The 20,200-nt window shown below is 42.7% G+C and overlaps 1 protein-coding gene across 1 annotated transcript in view; it reads right to left on the bottom strand.

Moving 5' to 3' along the window:
• The window catches only part of LOC134928789 (serum paraoxonase/arylesterase 2-like), a 106,444-nt gene that overhangs the window by 37,858 nt on the left and 48,386 nt on the right, over nt 1-20,200 (bottom strand). Inside the window, exon 4 of the mRNA XM_063924783.1 lies at nt 17,516-17,684. Coding sequence (XP_063780853.1) covers nt 17,516-17,684 — 169 coding nt within the window. The remainder of the gene's footprint in view (nt 1-17,515; nt 17,685-20,200) is intronic.

The following is a 20,200-nucleotide window of genomic DNA, read 5'->3' as shown; positions in this document are numbered from 1 at the left end:
AACTACACAGGAAATACAATACAATACAATACAATTAAAGGAAAATACGAGAGAAAGAGTAGAGAGAGAGAGAGAGAGAGATGGCTCACAGTAAGACAATATGATTACGGAGAGAACTTACGCACAAGGGGAACGATCGCATGCGCCTCGATATCCAGCTCCCGATTATCAGCAATGAGAACCGTTGAAGAGAGTGAAGTTGGATATGGTCGGCCCGCTATTTATGTCCCACACACAATACAATTCAATGGTCCCTACAATCTCATTGTTCATTGGACACAGGAATTCGGCTTCGCATTATAACAAAAGGTCATAGGTTGATTCATACAGGTGGGCTGTGACTATTTCCAACTGCTCAGGTGGGAGGGAAACTGGGTTTCCCGCCGCATGGGTAATAAAGTGCAAATAAAGTAAATGTTCATAAACTTCTTATGTCCATAACTATTCGCACGAGCGATTGATCTGCTTCAAACCAACACCGGAATATTTCTAATTAAATATTCTTCCGATGGATACTAAACACCACTGTATTACTCCTGTCTGACCCTTCGTATCAAACAAAGAGGGATTCCTCTGTTCATAAACATTCTATATTAACCAAACTTTCAGAATCTATCAAAGGGACCATGATCTACAAAATACATTATTAGTGAAAATATGTAATGATTGAGTCGCACGCTATGATCGCATAAACTCTACCGTAAATACGCATACCATGCGCCTGCGGGTGCCCGCGACTGTGAGTATGCGCACGTACGGGAGAGCGTACGCATGCGCAGCACGGACCTGTGTGAGGTGCAAATATGGTAGTGTGCATAGAGATATTTTTCTGACTTTGACAGTCCACCCTTTGGCAGTCAATAATAACTGCCACCTTCTAAAACATTTCAAAAGGAGAAAAATATATGTCAGGGGTTAATTCATTTCCATGGTTGGGTGAGGGAGGAGAGAGGAGTAGGTGTGAAGAGGGTATGACCTAGTGTGATAGCAGAAGCATGTGTGTATGAGTCCATGTTTGGGGGGTCATGTATCATCGTGCCGTACGTGTTGTAAATCAAGCTTCGAGGTATTGCGAAGTATACATTTGAATTCCTTCTTATCCCGTGGTACAGGTCTGTGGATGGGCTGTCAAACTTTACCGAGCTCTTTTCGGATTTTGAACAAAATGGGGAGCACATTTTAGTTGATGATACATGAATGGGGGAATATGTGATTGCTGATATCTGTGCCTGTATTCCCTATACTATGTGTGTCATTACCTGAGGGTTGTAGAAATGAAGAAAAGACATAATTACGGTAAATGCGGTGGTATTCTATGTCAGGTTAATGTACATCTGTCGGTTGAAGTTTTGTTCGGTATCAGTTGAAAGTCGTCTTCTTTGCGCTGTTTTGCTCATTAGGCGTGAGCAATAAGCTTTGTCAATGCCATTAGATTTACAAAAAATGTTGGGCTAGCGTAATTTTAAGAATTCTAGGGAAACTGGGGATCCATGGCAAAGTTCATCAAGTGTCCATATCTCAAGTGGTCAAAACTTCTTCTTTGGTCTATCCGTTGTCTGTATAGCGTCTCATCAACTTCCTCGTCCAAGGGGGTCTTGTTATCTTGGAGAAAAACCAGAAAAACAGGTGAAAGAAACGGACCGTAGAAATCGCATTTTCATCACATTATTGTTTCTATCATTGGGTCATAAATCAAATCCAGGTTAATTACAGTTTCCTCACTCCTCAAACTCATCACTCTGGTACTTTGTTTGCACCTTATTAAAGCCTGCCCGCATCTAAATATCAATCCAATCGATATAACGACACCTAAGATACATAGTAGAAACTTCCCAACATCCATTATGACTCCTTGAGCCCAGTCTCCCAAACCGGAGAACCAGTTTCGCGGGTTCAACCATGACACCCAACCAGTCAGCTCATTACCTACAGCAGCAAGAGTGAGATTGTGTTTTCGGCGAAATTCCCACTTTAATTGGAGAATATCGTCCATCTTTTGGTCTATGACCTCTACCGGATCCTCGGTGCTATTCGTGATATACGTGCAACACTTCACGCCGTACTGTGTTGCCAATGTAACACAATATCCGCCTGTCACTGCTGTGAGGTAATTAAGAACCATTCTATGCTGTACCAGTTCTGTTTTATAAGCTTGAAGTTCTCTTCCAGTGTATCTAAACGTGTCATCATACATTTCAGTGATATTATCTAACAAATTGGCGAGTGCGGAAATGTATCTATAATTCATCACTTCTCGAGCGGTGCGAGTGAAATCTAACGCCACCAGAACCTGAATCCCGGTGGATTCATGGATCAGATCAGAGGCCGGATGCTCTAACCTTTCTGACAGTTGTCTTTTAACGAGGTGCTCGTAATGAGTGTGAGTATAAGGAGCTTGGGCACCACGGTGTATGTCTTTCATTTTATCATGAGTTACAGTCATTACTTCAGGCAATACTCTTCCAATATAACACAATCCTTCAGAGTTTGGGGCAAGCCACTTGTACGCCTTTCTCCCGCATATGAAATATGCATCATCGGGGAGAACATATGGGACGGAGAAAAACATTACCATATTACACACCTTCCAGGTGAAATCTCCTAGCCCTAATTCTTCCATCTGCTTAATGCACGTATCAGGTTGTACGATATGTGCACAGTATCCTGGTGATACTTCTCCAACTCTAGTAATCCTATTTCCTAGGGTGTATCTATACCGGAAAGATTTTCCTCTACTGGCTATGTGGCGTACAAGCTCTGTATCTGTAGGCATTCTATCTGCTCTATGTGAAAAGGTCATGGTGTGGTTACTCCATGATACTTCCCAATTTCCCGGCTTTCTGGGATTGGAGATGTTAAAACATAATAGGGACCTATCCACATGGTATTGGTGGAGCTTCAAACTAGGAGGGCTGGAGATATTAAACCTCCTGTCCACCGGTCTCCCACCCTTTAGCTCAAGTACCTCCCCTACCGTTAAAGGAAATGGTACTAGCCCTGATTTACTATGACCCTGAGGTACTTGAGAGCATACCCAACAATCTGTTTTATTTAACACACTACCCACTAAGGAGTGATAGTCACTCAATGGATGCCGGTCCATATGGATATTAAAACTGGATTGGCATTTCTTTATGCATCCATCCTCTACCAGATTGTCACAGAGCCTACAGATACAATTTTCTTTTTGAACTAACAATCCTTCACAATTGTTTACAAATAACATGGTTGTTAGATCGTGCCCGGTACTCGCCTTTGCTTGGTGATTGGGTTGCTATTGGAAATTTACACCTCCGTCTCAGTCATCAGGACCTTTCTGGATCCTTTCTCGACCTCGCTGGTACTCTCACCGAAACAGACTGCTCTGGTCAACATCATGGTCAACAGGAAAATCCATATCACAGTCTCTTGGGGCAAGTCCATCTTACAGGAGGAGAAAAGAAGAAATTTGTAGAGGGGGTATAAGAAAACAGTTTGAGGGGGAGAGAACTTGTTACGATAATAAGTTCTCTCGTCTTGTTGTTCTTCTTGTTCTGCTGTCCTCTCAAAGGTGCTGTCTCTCAGTCTTCCAAACGAACATTCTGGTGATGCAATATTCCTTCCTAACCGGCGATCTTTCTGTAAGGAGCAAAAATCTGGCATTACCATTGGTCCAACTGAGGGGTGACATACCATCTTTAAACCATGAAAACATGAGTGAGAAGAGAGAGAAAACAAAAAAAAAAACAAAAGAGATAGAGAACAATTCATATGCATATATATATTACATAACTCGACATTAACCATCAATAGGAAAAGAGAAACAAAGCATTTTTAAAACATTGTCAACATTAAGAAAACATTGTTAGCATTAGAAAAACATTGTCAGATTATCAGGCTGTCATATCTACGTGTCTAATGGTCTCCTTGAGCAGTCCCTCCCCACCAGCACCTGCATTACTCCACTGTCTGTATCTGGCCAGAAATACATTGTGGCGGAGGTCATGCTGGGGTTTGGTAGACTTCTGCAAGGACCAAGTGGATATGCAATGTGTGAATTCTTACCAATAATCGTCAAAGATGGGGATAGAGAGAGAGAGAGAAAAACATTTTTCTTCACAAATACATTTACAACGTTTCACCTGGTCATTCCTGTGTCTTCAGTGAATGACCTCCCAATTTATTAACCGTTACCTCAGGCTTACCTCCAGTCCTAATGATCACCTTTCTTGACTACTTATCATGGGTGTGGCTCAAAATCCTTACTATATGATCCTTGATTATAATTGTGTGTGTTGTGATTTTGTTCATTTCTTGGTCTAGGGGGTCTAACTTTATGTGGGTTATTACAGTTGCTGGCGTAATGCCCTTCTCTTCTACAATGGTAACAAACCCTTGGCTTTCTCCAAGTGTCAGTGAACTGGGGTCTTGGCTGAATTGATGCCTCCTCAAACGCTTGGATGCTCATCACCATCAACCGCTTTCCCTGTACCTCCCTGCTTCCTTGGATATCATGGTTATGTTGTTGTCTAGGGGGTGCATATACCTTGTGTGTGCTTCTAGGCCTGCAATCTCTTGCATAATGACCTTCCTCCTGGCAGTTATAACAGACTTTCATATTTGAATTTTTCGCAGTGGTGTGGGGCTTTTGTTGAGTTGGTCTTGTGGTTCATCTGTTGGTGCGTGATATAAAACATTGTACGTACCTGTGGACACGACCTCACCTGACCCTCCGTTAGGGGGTTTGATTATTGCCTTTACCGATTTGATCGTGTCCACCTGGATGTCTTGTAGGATGGCTTCTGGAAGAGGTGCCGACATTGTTCTGGGCTCACTTTCTTGTTTGTATTCCTGAGGGAAGTTTGACATGGGGTGCAACTTGCATAGGTTAATAGTTGTACATTCAACAACATTACAATAATCATTGTTACATTTATTACACTTATTCTTATAATCTATACTACAGTTGCTAAGAGCGTTTTTATTGTTCAACCTTGTGCTTCTCTCCGCAACCACAATCCTCCCTGTTGCCATGTCTCTCCTCTCAAGATAAGAGTCAGAAAAGTCAATTAAATCTCTTTGTAATTCACTTTCCTGTTGCCATAACTGCAAATAATCATAATGTTTGATTTGTCTCTTTGTTGATTTTATGAGACATATCCTCCTCCTTAAATTTTGTAACACCTCTGGGCTGAAGCTACCTATTCTTGGGAATTTCTCCCGGTCTTGTACAGTCATTCTCTCCCATTCATCACATAAAACCTCTGTGTGACTTCCATATTTCTCACACATGATATACCTGGCCGACCCAATTGGTCGGACCACTGAATCAACCCGAACCGAGGTTGATCGCCCCCTACCTGAACAACTGGCCCCCATAACTCTGCAGGCGTTGCTTGCTCTACCTCTGATCTCTATATCAAGGTCTTCAGCGAACCCTTACAGAAAACCAGATTGTTCACAATAGGCCGACGGTGGCGGTTTACCGAGTACCCCACTCACTCGCCCACGCCGACCAATACGACCTGATCACACCGATATGGTGCTGGCGTACTCGACACAGGGCACCTATAAAAACCTTCTGTTTACTGGAACATGCGAGGGTTATCCGCAGAACACTTACTCTTTCCAGTAAAGGTGGGGTTGTTAGATAGTTCCTGAGTGACCAGCGAACTTCCCTTCGTAAAAATAAAAAATTACACAAATCACGTCAGAATGTACAAATAGCGTTTGTGACCCCTTTACTCTAATGGTATTAGGTCAGATTACTAACTACTGCACACACTTACGTGCGGTCCAGTCGTTCAGTACACAAACAACTAAGCTTATGTACGGAAAGACTAATGGAATCGAAACTTACGACTGCGAATTCCTTCAGCCAGAGCTTGTACGGCCTATATGGGTCTTGCACCAACCCTTCTTTTGGTGTTGTGCCTCTAAACTGTATAGCGGACTTCCCTGTTTACTGTACCTGGACCTGCTGGTCTACTATGACCTCCTGGTCTTGTTCTGTACGACCTCCTGGTCTTGTTACTGTACTGGTCCGCTATACTCTAATGCTCAAATATTATGTTTAACCAAGGATGCCTCCCTAGCCACCGTGCACGTCACTTACACGTATGTCCCTTCACGAGTACTCGATTTCTTTTTTTGGTTCAACCTCTAAGTTATATAAACTTATGTAATACAAAAACACTCACTCATCACATGTACACTTTTGCTTCTATTTCTATTTCTGCGCAGAAATTTTTTTTTCTTTAGCCCAGCTGTGTTACCAATTAGGAGCAGGATCTGTTAATTTAAATTTTGGATTTCCAAAAATAGACTTGCGTTATTTATCGCCTGTGGCGCTATTTACCGCTTTGCGTTACTTATCGCGTTGCGTTACTTACCGCGTTGCGTTAAAAATCAACTTATCGTGACTTGAGCTACGTGGGCGTAACCGGACGCTCCGTTGCGTAATGTACGCTGCGTGCGTCTGCCTTTGGATTGCGTACACAAGTCTTTTGTTAGGGACACGTGTACGCAAAGCAAAGATCCACCGTAACACAATTTATATTTTTATCAATGTAGATGATCCCTGGTCATCTACCACACAACACACTGACTTCACCTTATCTCCCAGGCAAAACTGTGTGTTTGTCTATCTTTTAACTATATTACCTTTACTCTTAAACTATGAAATAACGGCAAATCTTTTTTTAGCACTTCTATCGACTATAAAACTGGCAGACAGGAGAGTGATATACGAAAATGAAAAAGAAAAAGAAATGCAGATATATATGTGTGCGTGCGTGTGTACGCAAGACAGAAAAATACAGTTTTAAAAGACACTAGCGTTTTGTTCTTACCTCCGGTTCCCGGATTCCTTCAGCACTCTTTTATCTAAGCGAAGCAGACGCTTATCCCGTCAGCACTACGAGACAACCTCCCGCCCTTTGCTGAGGGATAATGTCTGCTGATCTACCTAGTGCAGATATGTGAAGGACAGGACGAGCCGCCAATTGATAAAGCTAAATATTTATCGTTACTTATCCCTTTATGAGGTCTAAGAACACTGTACGCTATCTACGTGAGAAGTACCGTAAGGGTACGCAAGTTGCGTATCGATCGCTTAGCCGTGATCGAGACGCTCAGGCGTCACGTTCACTCACGGCCAAGTGACCGCAGGCAGGCAGACTATTGGCTGTTGACTTATCGTAATGATTCGCTATAGCGTAGCGGCGCTCGGGACCACGAGGAGATCACCAGCGATGCAGACGCTCACAACGTTAAACCTTTATATCTATACCTTTAGTAATGAAATACACAGCAAACCTTAATGTAGAGATAAAGTGTAAGTGCAACCTTGTGTAACCTGATTAACTACAAAGCTGCTTGAGCGTCACCGATGCTCAGGGAATACTTAACACTATAAAGAATACACAGATACCTGGGCTTAGGGTCCGAAACCTATTATGTGTATTATGACTATTATACTTGCAAAAGGAATCACAGTACAAATGATACACTACAATATAACATAAACCAACTAACCAGATAAACTACACAGGAAATACAATACAATACAATTAAAGGAAAATACGAGAGAAAGAGTAGAGAGAGAGAGAGAGAGAGATGGCTCACAGTAAGACAATATGATTACGGAGAGAACTTACGCACAAGGGGAACGATCGCATGCGCCTCGATATCCAGCTCCCGATTATCAGCAATGAGAACCGTTGAAGAGAGTGAAGTTGGATATGGTCGGCCCGCTATTTATGCCCCACACACAATACTATTCAATGGTCCCTACAATCTCATTGTTCATTGGACACAGGAATTCGGCTTCGCATTATAACAAAAGGTCATAGGTTGATTCATACAGGTGGGCTGTGACTATTTCCAACTGCTCAGGTGGGAGGGAAACTGGGTTTCCCGCCGCATGGGTAATAAAGTGCAAATAAAGTAAATGTTCATAAACTTCTTATGTCCATAACTATTCGCACGAGCGATTGATCTGCTTCAAACCAACACCGGAATATTTCTAATTAAATATTCTTCCGATGGATACTAAACACCACTGTATTACTCCTGTCTGACCCTTCGTATCAAACAAAGAGGGATTCCTCTGTTCATAAACATTCTATATTAACCAAACTTTCAGAATCTATCAAAGGGACCATGATCTACAAAATACATTATTAGTGAAAATATGTAATGATTGAGTCGCACGCTATGATCGCATAAACTCTACCGTAAATACGCATACCATGCGCCTGCGGGTGCCCGCGACTGTGAGTATGCGCACGTACGGGAGAGCGTACGCATGCGCAGCACGGACCTGTGTGAGGTGCAAATATGGTAGTGTGCATAGAGATATTTTTCTGACTTTGACACTCTCAATGCACGTGTGAAAATGGCGGCGACGCGCGGCTCCTTATATAGAATCCGAGTCTCGCGATAGAATCCGAGCCTCGCGAGAATCCGACAGCGTGATGATGACGTTCGGGCGCGCTCGGGTTAGCCGAGCAAGGCGTGAAGATCCGAGCCTGCTCGGACCCGTGTAAAAAACCTGAAGTTCGGGCGGGTTCGGATTCAGAGGAACCGAACCCGCTCATCTCTAATATATATATATATATATATATATATAGAACAGACAGTAGAGGCACTCTCCAGAATTCATAAAGATGCAAAAAGGTGAATTTATTTATACGTTACACAATACACTCGAATGGTATTCCTTGATATGTCCTCAAGCGCTTTCGGCCCACAGAGGGCCTTCCTCAGGAGGCAGTATGTAATAATTCCATCAGAACATAAGACCAAACACAGGGTCTACCCGGATATCCAGCAGTAAGCTGGGTTATGCCTGACAGGCTCTATATACACCAGTGATCAATTAGAATTTGGCGCTAAACACGCCCCTAATATGACCTCATATCAAATGCGACATAATTATACAAACTAACATCTAAAGCAATCAGTACAAAATAAATACCAAAATTTCCCAACCAAGAAGGGGTAATGCAGGACACACTTATACTTAGCGGCCAGGCTCCATGTGACACAAGTGGGCAAAGCCCGTCCGTTGTAAACACTAATAGCGGACATTCCCCGTCCACAGCTGCTGAGTACAGACGGACCGCAGTGACGTGCGTAACTAGGCAACAAGCCGCACTTCCTGTCTGTGAAACGCACGTGTCACAAAGACGGAAGTAAAGCTGGAACGCATATCGGAACTCTCTTAGACAGAATAAAGACATCCAGTCTGTCAAATCCAAGTAAATTCTGAATTAATTCACTCCAATACGGAATCTATATTAAATAACATGGGACCTAGCCAGTTTAGTGTGTACCTCATTCCCCGGTGTAAAGAGCCAATCAGCTGCAGTTAAAAACCCCAAAGTTAAAGATAATAAACACACAATATACAAACCATAAGGGAATATACAAAAAATACACAAAAGAATTTAGTATTGATCAGACCATACAATGGGTACCCACTATTGCTGTATTATCTCTATGCAAAACTTGATATATAAATAAATAAATAGGATACCTCTTCATACAAAGATGAAGAAAATCTTATGATCCAATTAGTGGGTAACCCCAGTCGACCAATATTAAATCAAAAAAAACAAAAGAAACAGCCTTAGCTATAAAATATCATAATCACCACATATCCAGACAATAAAAATTCCTACATATGTATATACATATACCTATAGGTGTCGGTCAGAGCATATCACTACCCCTAATCAAAGATATTTTTTTTTTTTTAAAACAAACATCTATACGGGAAGATATGTATCAAAAGTGCTATTGCACAATCTATATCCACCATAGTCAACGTAGAAAAAAATTAAGAGGGTTAGATTCATTAAGTCCATAGGGGGACACTGAACCCAGTCTGTGGATCCACCTCGCTTCCAACTTCTTTAATAGGAGTGATCGATCCCCACCCCTCTTAGGAACCGGAACCCAGTCAATGATCCGGCACTTCAAGGACGCCACTTGATGTCCTAATGTAAGGAAATGTTGGGCCACCGGTTTGTCAGTCTGTCCTGTCAACAATGCCTTGTGAATTGAACTCCGATGGTTCGCCATCCTCTCCCTAAAGGTGCATGTGGTCATTCCCACATAGGGGAGGCCACAAGGGCAGAGGAGCATGTAAATTACATGATCGAGTCGGCAATGCAGCCGAAATCTAATATTAATCATTTTCCCACTTCGGGGATGCGGAAATTTATCTCCAGCCAACATGGAACGACATGTCACGCATCCAAGACATTTTACACAACCCTTCTTTTGTGGTTGCAGCCAACCACTTTCTTCCTTGGTGAGTCGCTTCGCTGGGTGCATGAGGAGCTGTTTCAGACTACGGCCACGTCTGTATGCCATCATGGGCGGTTGTTCAAACAGTCCCTTTAATTTAGGGTCAGACTTCAATATTGGCCAATGTCGTCTTAATGATGATCCAATGTTGGTGGATTTACCATCAAATTGTGTAACGTATATCATACGTGCCTCCTTCGGTGGTGCAGACCTTATGCATTTTGTTCGTGCCCTCATCAAGCAGGTATCAATAGTACTCTTTTTGTACCCCCTTTCCAAAAAGCGGCTCTTCATCTCCAGAATCTGTGTTTCAGCTTTTACTGGATCAGTATTGTTCCTCAATACCCGCATGAACTGGGAGATGGGTAAGCTTGATTTTAATGCCGGTGGGTGGTTACTTGTTGCGTGTAAGATCGTATTCCGATCCGTCTCCTTTCTGAATAGGGTGGTTCCTAATTTATTCCCCTTACGAAAGATTGTGAGGTCCAAAAAATTGATAGAATCCCCACTAATCTGACCAGTGAAGCGTACTGTGGATTCTAAACTGTTTAAGTGTTCCAACATACAGTTAAATTCAAACTCAGTGCCGTCCCATAGCATAAATATATCGTCTATAAAACGCTTATAATAAATGATTTTACTGCCATATGTAGGTAAGATATTAATCATCTCATATTGATGCATAAAAATGCCTGCATAGATAGGGGCCACATTGGAACCCATAGCAGTTCCTGAGCACTGTATGAAATAATCATTTTGGTACATGAAATGATTATTCAGCAAAATCAATTCCAAGAATTCCAATAACCCCTCAATGGGGATTGACAAAGTCCCTACTGTAATAAGTAGCTCCCTTACTGCTTCAAGACCCAGATCATGGGGAATTATAGTATATAATGATGACACATCAAGTGTCGCCAACAGAGTTCCTTCGTCTAGGTCACCAAGTTCCATGATTTTAATAAGGAAATCCCCAGTGTCTTTTAAGTAGCTAGGGATAAATGGGGTCAGTTCCTGTAAAAAAGAGTCTACAAACATCGCTAATGGTTGTAAGAGAGACCCTCTGGCTGATATAATCGGCCTTCCCGGGGGGCTGATCAAGGACTTATGAATCTTGGGTAGAGTGTATAGTATAGGACAGATGGGCTGTTCAACCTTCAAAAAAAGGGATATCTGTTCAGTCAGCCACCCCTGGCTGACCGATCTATCAACCAGAGAGTCAACCTTCTTTTTAATAAATGGCATCGGATTGGTATCACATTTAGTATAAGTATTCACATCGGATAACTGGCGCCTGACCTCAGCATCATAGCTCTGAAAATTCTGAATGACTACGGCCCCACCTTTATCGGCGGGCCTGATGACGATACTATCATTGTTACGTAGATCATTCAGAGCCTTGCGTTGCTCAGGCGTCAGATTCCCAAATGTTCTATCAGGCATGTTATTGAAATCGTTCTCAGTCATTCTCAGGAACGTCCGTATGCTAGCGCTACAGGTCGGTGGATCAAAGCTACTAGGTTTCTTCAGAACAGCAGATCTAGTTGTCCCTATCTCAAGATTCCCTGTTTTGTCACTGAAAAACTCTCTCAACCTTAGCTTCCGGCCAAATTTATATTGGTCGACTGCCAGGTTAAAGTCATCATGTCTGGCTGTTGGCACAAAAGATAAACCGAGAGCCAAGAGGGAGGTCTCATTAGTAGTGAGATTATAATCAGAGAGATTAAAAATATTGGTTAAACTTTCTTCCTTCTCCCGCTTCTCTTTAAAACCGCCTCTTCTTGGGTGGGGTCTTCTATTTCTACTCGGTTTTTTGCTGCCGCCACCGGTCTGCCTCTGCCTAAAAAACCACTTGGAGGTCTAGATCCCAGGGAATCTGAATCTGAAGCTGAGTGGGATGTCGATGAGTCTGCACCCGGTTGGTATCTATTACGGAAAGGTCTATTTTGTCTAAACCGTCTAGAATTACCTGTTCCACCCGTTAACCATCTGTATACCTGATGGGTAGCATAGTCATGATTCACCGCCTGTAGCTTTTTCCTTTTAAATGTTACCAATTCGTCTTTAAACGTATCAACCTGTGTTTGAATCTTTTCACACCAGGTATCGGTTTTATCCGATTTCAAAGTCTGGTGATGGGTTTTTTCAAATTTGACAATTTCTTCACGAATTTTCACCAACTCCAAACCAACCTCTTCAATAACTAATAAGATGAGATCGAGTGAGCACTTATTTAATACTCCACACCATTTGGTGCAAAAAGCAGCGTTGGTTCTACCAATGGTGGGAGTATTGCTCACCCGAAATCCTCGTGGTATTTTTTTGGAGCGGTGATATTCTGAAAGGAACTGGCCATGGAGCGTAAGCTCAACCTCCCGACGTTTCAAACGAGTAATTCTATGGAATAAATCAATGGACTTCTCAGCAGGTAATGATTTAAATTCAAGGTGATCAAAATACACTTTTTCTGCGTCATCATCTGTTAATGAAACTACTTGATTTTCAGCTGCTAAAAGGAGGCCTTCATCAAAAGAAGGAGTACCTGATTGGGTCATTCTCAATAACCTAACAACATATGGTGGCTAAGGGGACTAGACTCTGAAGTATAGCCCCAAAACACCTAGATCTTTTACAGACAAAATACAATCACATATCTCAAAGCAAAGAGCCTGAGCATACTATGGGACGACACTGAATCTTCTGACCGACACCTACAAAAAAAGTGTATATAAATACACAAAACATCAAAAAAAGCAAAATTAGACCATAAACATAATTAAAATTGTTAAAATTGGGGAAAGAGATAACTGCCGTAGAGCCCACTCATACGGCTCAAGATATCCCAACAGGTAAACTTGAAAATGAGAAAAAAATCTTTGATTAGGGGTAGTGATATGCTCTGACCGACACCTATAGGTATATGTATATACATATGTAGGAATTTTTATTGTCTGGATATGTGGTGATTATGATATTTTATAGCTAAGGCTGTTTCTTTTGTTTTTTTTGATTTAATATTGGTCGACTGGGGTTACCCACTAATTGGATCATAAGATTTTCTTCATCTTTGTATGAAGAGGTATCCTATTTATTTATTTATATATCAAGTTTTGCATAGAGATAATACAGCAATAGTGGGTACCCATTGTATGGTCTGATCAATACTAAATTCTTTTGTGTATTTTTTGTATATTCCCTTATGGTTTGTATATTGTGTGTTTATTATCTTTAACTTTGGGGTTTTTAACTGCAGCTGATTGGCTCTTTACACCGGGGAATGAGGTACACACTAAACTGGCTAGGTCCCATGTTATTTAATATAGATTCCGTATTGGAGTGAATTAATTCAGAATTTACTTGGATTTGACAGACTGGATGTCTTTATTCTGTCTAAGAGAGTTCCGATATGCGTTCCAGCTTTACTTCCGTCTTTGTGACACGTGCGTTTCACAGACAGGAAGTGCGGCTTGTTGCCTAGTTACGCACGTCACTGCGGTCCGTCTGTACTCAGCAGCTGTGGACGGGGAATGTCCGCTATTAGTGTTTACAACGGACGGGCTTTGCCCACTTGTGTCACATGGAGCCTGGCCGCTAAGTATAAGTGTGTCCTGCATTACCCCTTCTTGGTTGGGAAATTTTGGTATTTATTTTGTACTGATTGCTTTAGATGTTAGTTTGTATAATTATGTCGCATTTGATATGAGGTCATATTAGGGGCGTGTTTAGCGCCAAATTCTAATTGATCACTGGTGTATATAGAGCCTGTCAGGCATAACCCAGCTTACTGCTGGATATCCGGGTAGACCCTGTGTTTGGTCTTATGTTCTGATGGAATTATTACATACTGCCTCCTGAGGAAGGCCCTCTGTGGGCCGAAAGCGCTTGAGGACATATCAAGGAATACCATTCGAGTGTATTGTGTAACGTATAAATAAATTCACCTTTTTGCATCTTTATGAATTCTGGAGAGTGCCTCTACTGTCTGTTCTATAATTTGAATGCCTTTGCATTCTGGAGTGATCACCCCAGTCGTTGTCTCCTTTGAAGATGTGAGTGCGACCATTTTTTGGATATATATATATATATATATATATATACACACACACCAGGGAGATGAGCCGCACTCACAGACTTGTAAAGTTAATGAATCACCGGCGAGGACAAAGAGTCAAACAGCTAGGATGAGATTTCGACGTTTCATGTCTATTTACGACATTTTTTTTATCCTTGATAAAATGTCGTAAATAGACATAAAACGTCGGAATCTCATTTACAAGTCTTCGAGTGTGGCTCATCTCCCTGGTGTATAATTTATTGGAGTGCCGGACATTTCTCTGGTTCATAAATACATATATATATATATATATATATATATATATATATATATATATATATATATTAAAAAAATTGGAGGGGGGGGCCCTGCCTATTTTGTCAGTCCGGGCCCCACAATTTCTGATGGCAGCCCTGGGCAGCGGCATAGCGTTTGCACGGCTCCTAAAACTAGCTAGCGAGCGATCAACTCGGAATGACCCCCTATGTGCGCTGCAGGGGGAGCAGATATAACATGTGCAGAGAGTTAGAGTTGGGTGGGTTATATTGTTTCTGTGCAGGGTAAATACTGGCTGCTTTATTTTTATACTCCAATTTAGATTTTAGATTGAACACACCCCACCCAAATCTAACTTTCTCTGCACATGTTATATGTGCCCGCCCCCCCTCCCCCCATAGTGCAACACTTCTGGGAGGCGGAGCAACATGTAAGAAATATCCCAACTAGCTGTATCAATTCACCACCTCTCCCCTTCAGCCATGCAGCCTGAATACTGAAAGCTTTAGGAGACTCTCCAGGGGGAGCCTGGGGTCCTGAGTGCCTCATGACCCTGCTTAGATGCAATGGAAAACTGTAAACAGAAAATAAACCCTGCAGGGTGAAGTATGAAACATCACAATTTGATGGTTTTATACAGATGGAGTACTTACTGTAGGTGCAGTAAAAAGACCAATAAACTGTAGCCTGGAGATACTTCATACATCCATGGCTGGATAAAGGGTCACATGGGCCCGGGGCTGAAAAAGTTAAAGGGCCTACACTGAGAAGGGGTGGAGCTGTGGCCAGTACTGTGGGTGTGGCCAAAGCCATATCGGTTTGTACATCCTCTACACTATCTAGAGACATAAAAAAAATAGAAAAATTTCCAAAAATTGGGGAAAACTAGAAACATAGGGGCAGATTTAACGGGGTATATTCTTATTATCACTCGTTACGAATTATAAATTGTGCTCCAGCCAATCGGTTCCTAAGAAAATTACAGGAGCTAATTGATGGAGCACAACGTATCATTCGTAAATCATAACAAGAATATCACTCGTTGTTAAATCATCCCCACAATTTTATCACTTATGATTGTGGGCCTATTTTTATATGGAGGTCTGCAGCTGCAGCTCCATCCACCCCATTGTTAATCTGACCCTACATACATCGCTGCTGCCGTGGAACTGTCGGGTGTTTATAAACTCTGAGAGGTTATAAGAAATATGTTTCTTGCTGTTCCCATCTATAGTATGTCCCAGCACCTGTCTCTTTGGCCTCTACCTGGTGGAAAGTTTCTTAGGAAACCCTACATAGCACCATGGTTATGTACTTCTGTTCTTACTGCTCTGGGTGGTGTGATGAATGCTATAGGTTGGATGGCACTTGAAGCCAGTGTCGGACTGGGGCATGTAGGGCCCACCGGGGAAATGCAGTGGTAGGGGCCCATGTGTAGGGGTGTGGCCAGTCCGCTGAGCGGGTGTGGCCTGCCACCTCATTGGTTTGACTAACCATTAGAGAGTGCAACGTCTGGGCCCATTCATAAATATATACAGTAAATTCAGCTGCTGCATGCATGATAATGTTCCAGATTAATAACAGCAATGCACTGTAGAAAATGTATAATGTATAATTCAAGTGCACAGTCTAGAACCTGATCCTTAGAGCAGGAGGTGGGCCCCCCATGCTGTGGGACCCACCGGTGGTTTCCCCTGTACCCCTGTGGGCCAGTCCAAGCCTGCTTGAAGCACACTCCTTGTATAATTCTGGTTAATGCCACTATGTGACGAGAAAAGTATATATGTAAAGGCCGGGAAGTGGTCTATATGTGCCACTGAACTTGGCACAATTCTCGGTATGAAAGAGATCTCTAATGTGAAGCAATGGGCTAGACAATTATTCACCTCCATCCTCTGTTTGACGGGGGCAATAACTGCACCTTTGCACTTGGCCACTGAGAAATACTGCAGGCCTTGTGCGGCCAGGGGCTAGATGGGGCACGGCCAAACACAAGAGCATGGCTATGCCCACTCGTTAAAAATAGCATGTGTGTGGCAGTGAGGAGAGGGGCATCCCTCCTTCCCCAGATAAACCAAGCCCAGGTAATTAATAACCCCCCCCCCCCATCCCCTTAGCACCCCTGCTGGTGCAGTACTCACAATAGCGCTCAGATGCACTCAATGCCCCGGCATCTCAGGTTTACGGAAGCCATTCTGAGTAACCATATCATTACCCAGATAATCGACTGATCTGCATCCGATGCTTCATGGTTGTACACAAATCCCGCTGGATGACACATTTGCATATTTTCTCACGGGCGCTGCGTACACGTTCACAGCAGCGGTGGCACTAGCGTCCATCTCCACATCTGGCCCAATGTTTATTATTTATTATCAGTTATTTATATAGCACACACATATTCTGCAGTGCTGTACAATGGAGCTTACAATCTATATTTCCAGCCGCATGAACAGTAGGGTTAATTATGATTGGTAAGAATCCAATTAACCTACCCGTATGTTTATAGATGGCGGGAAAAAACCAGAGCATCCGGAGAAAACTCTACTGCGTATCTTTAAACCTGTAGGAAAATGGCGGCAGCACCATTTTCCCGGAGACTTGTGTAGCATCGACATGAGACTCCAAAGAGAGTATACAAAATGGGTGCAGGGTGTGCAGTGTGGGAACCCCTGGACCCAGGAGCCAGTGTGCAACACACATCCTACATCCATTATAGACACGACACTGCATTGTCCATAACTGATGGCGTGACATAAATACATCCCCTAACACAGCAGCCAAGCATTCCTGGGCATCATATGTCATTGATGACAAAAATAAGTTGCTATTAGCAATGAATGAGCGCATGGTATATGGGAGATGACCTAGACACGGCTAATGACTTACCCTTCTCATCAATGTACGTGCTGAGTCCATGAGGGTTAAATGAAGAAACGTCGAAACCTCTGCTGATACGTAGTGGAGACGGTTGAAGGTTTTCATCATTCAGATCTATCAGAAATATTTCTCCAGGTTTGTCAGGGGCAAAGCTTACGAAGCCAGGGAATTTCAAACCCTAAAGCAAGCAGAAATGATTAGTATGTAAGCTGAGATGTGATATTCTAATCGAATTAGAGAACAGACCTTTCTATTAAACTACAAGACAGAAAGTGGGATTTTCCAGGAAACGCCCAGCTAAACACACATTTAAGTTGACTTTACCTGTAAAATGTATGTTTTCAATAGTAAGCTCCCACCAATTACCAGAATGGGAGGGATCAAATATTTTGGACTCCTGCACTCTGGGAGATATACAGGTTGAGTATCCCTTATCCAAAATGCTTGGGACCAGAGGTATTTTGGATATCGGATTTTTCCGTATTTTGGAATAATTGCATACCATAATGAGATATCATGGTGATGGGACCTAAATCTAAGCACAGAATGCATGTATGTTACATATACACCTTATACACACAGCCTGAAGGTCATTATAGCCAATATTTTTTATAACTTTGTGCATTAAACAAAGTGTGTCTACATTCACACAATTCATTTATGTTTCATATACACCTTATACACACAGCCTGAAGGTCATTTAATACAATAAAATAACTTTGTGTATTAAACAAAGTTTGTGTACATTGAGCCATCAAAAAACAAAGGTTTCACTATCTCACTCTCACTCAAAAAAGTCCGTATTTCGGAATATTCCGTATTTCGGAATATTTGGATAAGGGATACTCAACCTGTATTGTATATCAATCCTCTGGCACCGTTCTAATGGTTGATTTGTCTGCTGTGTATCAGTGCTCAGTGTCATTGGCAGCTCTGGAACTTAAAGTGGTCTTAAGTTTTTGGTGGCCCATATTGTCAGAAGGGGTGATCAAATTGTCAGGAAGCAATACAGAGAGCTTACTAATGACCATTCAACAATTCAGTGGGCATTCTAGTGTGATCTGTGTACAATAAAAAGCATTCTAGTGGCCTCTGTACAATACAATGAGCATTCTGCTTACACATGTACAGTAAAACAGAAAGAGCTTTCTCCTGACATTCAGTATATACCATAGTTTACAGCATTCTAGTGGCCTACGTGTCTAATTCAGTAAGGCCCGCAGAAGTGCAGAAATCGCTATTTGGCAATTTCCGCACTTCTGCACATGCGCACAGGTTGGTACGCTCATGTGCAAGGTCTTAAACTGCAATCGCAGTCTAAGACCTGGAGGGGGGCGGGAACGGGGCGACTATGTCGTGTTTTATGGGCGTCAACATTCCGTTTAAGGGGAGTGGTCCAGACAACCCAGGCGTGATGTTACACGCAGAGGCTGTGACCCAAAAAATGGCTTCCCCCCGACTGCAGCAGGGGGCTACTTTAATCATGCGAGTGCATCGCTGTATAGCGATGTGCTCGCATGTCAGCGGGGGGGGGGGGCAGGACCCGGCATGCGGGGCGGCATTGCCCTGTGCTGGGCGGCCCCCCTCATGTTAAAGAAAAGAGTTGTAGTTTCATGATGTTTCGCAAAACTACAACTCAAGTTGAATCAGGCCCTATATGTAATACAGAGCGCTTTCTGGTGATTCAAGTGACCTCCATGGAACACATGAGCATTCTAGTGACTGCTATAAAATAAAAGTGACTGCTATATATTGCACAGAGCAGTCTTGATATTTTTACAATGCAGTGAATTTTATGGATAATTATACAATACAGAGAGCATTCCAAAGACTAACATACAGTAAAGAGAGCATTCTAGGGATTCAGACCTGATCGCTAGGGTGCGTTTTTGTGTGCAGGTGTGCAATCGCATGTGCAGGAGACCTGCAAAAACAGATTGTGCAGTCTCTGCACAGCCCAGGACTTACTTTCCAGTGCGATGATTGGGGGCCGGAGCTGACATCATGAATCCTCCCACAAAACGCCGGGTCCTCCTGTGTTTTTCCGGACACTCCCTAGAAAGGTCAATTTCCACCCACAAACGCCCTCTTTCTGTCAATCTTCTTGCGATCGCAGGTGCGTTTGTATTTTTCGCACCATCTCGTCGCTGCTAACCGTCGCGCCTGCGCATTGCGGTGCATATGCATGCGCAGTTCAGACCTGATCACCCGCTGTGCGAAAATGCACAGCAACGATCAAGTCTGAATTATCGCCTATATACAATGCAGGGAACATCCTAGTGACCACACAGTCAGCATCACTATCAATATTCTTAGCGCTAAGAGTGTGAGCCAGCATTTTTCTCTTTTCTGCACTCTCACACAGTCCCAAGATGGCTCCACACATGAACACAGAGAATGAAGCTTTCCCGGAGAAGTGGCAACATGGAGTCTATGCAGTAGTGCACTTCACTTTTGATTCATGACGTACACTGAAGTGTAATTCTCCAAAGGCCATGTATAGAAGAATGTTGTTACGATCTGCGGGATGTACTTGGACAGGATGATGTGGAGAACTGGGTGATGGAAGGTGATGAGTGAGGTGAACTTGGCACGTAGTCTATCTTCTAGACCAGTGGTTCTCAAACTCGATCCTCAGGACCCCACACAGTTCACGTTTTCCATGTCACCCAGCAGCTGCACTGTGTATCACCA

This window comes from Pseudophryne corroboree, chromosome 5, assembly GCF_028390025.1.
Source record: "Pseudophryne corroboree isolate aPseCor3 chromosome 5, aPseCor3.hap2, whole genome shotgun sequence".
Taxonomy (NCBI): domain Eukaryota; kingdom Metazoa; phylum Chordata; class Amphibia; order Anura; family Myobatrachidae; genus Pseudophryne; species Pseudophryne corroboree.
This window is presented reverse-complemented; position numbering and strand designations above follow the sequence as displayed.